At 50.0% G+C, this 2,500-nt stretch overlaps 1 protein-coding gene and 1 long non-coding RNA gene across 6 annotated transcripts in view; one reads left to right on the forward strand and one right to left on the reverse strand.

Annotated features, from left to right (window-relative positions):
* Window positions 1-2,175, forward strand: part of LOC138866042 (uncharacterized) — a 143,603-nt gene extending 141,428 nt beyond the window's left edge. For all 4 annotated transcript variants that reach the window (XR_011399507.1, XR_011399506.1, XR_011399509.1 and 1 more), the window contains one exon: window positions 1,829-2,175. This is a non-coding gene — a long non-coding RNA (uncharacterized lncRNA). The remainder of the gene's footprint in view (window positions 1-1,828) is intronic.
* The window catches only part of LOC113808290 (protein tramtrack, beta isoform), a 33,865-nt gene that overhangs the window by 1,636 nt on the left and 29,729 nt on the right, over window positions 1-2,500 (reverse strand). For both annotated transcript variants that reach the window (XR_011399505.1, XM_070137593.1), the window contains exons 5-6: window positions 1,277-1,341; window positions 1-334 (exon numbers count right to left, since the gene is read on the reverse strand). The exon at window positions 1-334 is cut by the window's left edge. Coding sequence is in view for 1 of the 2 variants with exons in the window: in XM_070137593.1 (XP_069993694.1) it covers window positions 55-334; window positions 1,277-1,341 (345 nt within the window). In the remaining variant the exon portion in view is untranslated. The remainder of the gene's footprint in view (window positions 335-1,276; window positions 1,342-2,500) is intronic.

The following is a 2,500-nucleotide window of genomic DNA, read 5'->3' on the forward strand; positions in this document are numbered from 1 at the left end:
TTCTCACCTCCCCGTTTCCGGAGCCCCTCCCCCTCCGCCCCGCCCCCGCCGCCCTCAGAGTGCGCCCGGGGGCGGCGGCCCCGAAGGGACGACGTCGCGGTGCTTGAGCTTCATGTGGGCGCGGTAGTTGCTGGGGTCGCTGGCGCGGTAGGGGCACAGGCCGCACTGGTACGGCTTCTCGCCCGTGTGCGTGCGGATGTGCTTCTGCAGGTCCTTGTTGCAGGTGGCGCGGTAGTCGCAGTAGGAGCAGGAGTGCGGGCGGCGGTCGGCGTGGGCGGACAGGTGGGCGCGGAGCCGCTTTCGGCTGCTGGCCTGGAACGGGCAGTGCGTGCACCTGCGGCGGATAGACAGACAGACAGACGTATAAATAGGACAGACAGGCATATAAATACAGATAGACCTATAGATAGATAGACAGATCGACAAAAAGAGACACAGACAGAACATGGTAGAGTTCGCAAGTCTCATTCTGAAACTTGCTCGTCTGAGGACTTGAGTCAGTAGCCTAAGAGTCATGCATATTTTTACTCTTTAGCGAAGGAGTCTCTCGAAGGTCTTCCAGCTGATAAGAGCCAGCTGGGTCAGGTCAGAGAACGACTCGGCCATCTGCAGGTTGCCTAAATCATCCTCACTGAGAGATTTGAAACAACAGAATACGGGCTTCGCTATAGCATCCTACAGGGATATCTGCAAGGGGCCAGGGCAGGAATTTGCAACACGCCAAAGACCACAGTCGTTTAGAAACCGAATTTTCACCCAAGAGGAAAATACTGAACTTACAATAAGGGGTCTAAGTGGCCTGACAGAAGATAATGGTTGAATAATATTGCACATCACTATCGCAACTTAAAAACTACATGCTGTGCCCTGTTACAGCGTTAAAAATGGCCACAGGAAAGTACTATGGCGGAAACTTATCAAGCAAAACTAGTAAAAAAAAAACAAGAAAAAAAACACAACACAGGTTATATACTCACCATAAAAGGGAAGGAAAAAATAAGAATTCAAGGTACGGCTTGATAGATAAATACAAACAAGGTAATCAAACAGAAACAAAACTATATATAAAGATGTTGACATAATTTGAAGGTACAGAGAAAGCTGCTTATAAAAACGTATTTTGTAATTACCGTTTAACAATAGTGTTGAAAAAGGGAGAGAGAGTGTGAGAGAAAGAGAAAGAGAGAAAGAGAAAAGCGAGAGAGAAAGAGAAAGAAAGAGACAGACAAAGAAAGAGAGACAGACAGAAACAAAAAATATAACAATAATTTCTCACCTGAAGTAGAGCAGGGAAAGCGGGTCAGCCATCAGGGCATCGTCTGACCCCGCCCACATCGGCACCTGGTGAAGAGGAAGCCTGGGTTAGACTACGCTTCATAATAAATATACGTGTGCGTGTGTGTGTGTGTGCGTGCGTGTGTGGGTGTGGGCGAGGGCGTGGGGCTGTGGGTGTGGGTGTGTGGGGGTGTGGGTGTGGGTGTGTGTGGGTGTGTGTGTGTGTGGGCGTGGGCGTGGGTGTGTGTGTGGGCGTGGGCGTGGGTGTGTGTGTTTGTGTGTGTGGGCGTGGGCGTGGGTGTGTGTGTGTGGGCGTGGGCGTGGGTGTGTGTGTGTGGGCGTGTGTGTGTGTGTGTGTGTGTGTGCGTGTGCCTGTGCGTGTGTGTGTGTGTGCGTGCGTGCGTGCGTGCGTGTGTGTGTGTGCGCGTGTGTGTGCGCGTCCTAGCGAACAGTGGCGAGGACAGGATTATCTCAAAGATCTCGGCATAAGGGAAGCCAGTTCACGCGGTTTCCATGTATCAATTTTATCCTATTTTTTATTTTTCTATTTCAGAGTTAGACTCTGTAGTGATGCCCTATGACGCGAGATGACGTCACCGCCCCCACACGCGCTGAGGATGCCCCACGATACGCGATGACGTCACCGCCCCCACACGCGCTGAGGATGCCCTATGACTCGAGATGACGTCACCGCCCCCACACGCGCTGAGGATGCCCTATGACTCGAGATGACGTCACCGCCCCCACACGCGCCGAGGATGCTCCGTGCCGGGACGAACACAATACTACAACACTAATAAATATATCACGTGGCACCCTATATAAGTCAGTCCCCCATACTTATGTGGTTCTCCCTCATAACAAGCAGCCAATCACAATTACCTGTAAAAGAGCTCATAACAACTTGGTGCCTTATCAAGATATATGTGTCGCTTCCTTTTTTTATCATTTTAATAAAGTGATTATGGAACTGGTTCTTTTAAGACGACCTTAATCTATCTTAATTCTATTCCCTTAATTTCGGGCCATGCTACCACTGCCTATATCTATTAAGGGAATGTTGATTACAAGGGAAGAATCCGAATCATGAAGGGGTTATACGAACTTAATAGGATTTAATATAGTGGCGTTGATGAAAGTAACTCTACACAGCTTCTACCCCCCCCCCCCCGCCAAATCTAACTGACATAACGGTTTCCGACAAGTCCTACTCCCGCCATTTTTC

Source organism: Penaeus vannamei, chromosome 23, assembly GCF_042767895.1.
Source record: "Penaeus vannamei isolate JL-2024 chromosome 23, ASM4276789v1, whole genome shotgun sequence".
NCBI classification, from domain to species: Eukaryota; Metazoa; Arthropoda; class Malacostraca; order Decapoda; family Penaeidae; genus Penaeus; species Penaeus vannamei.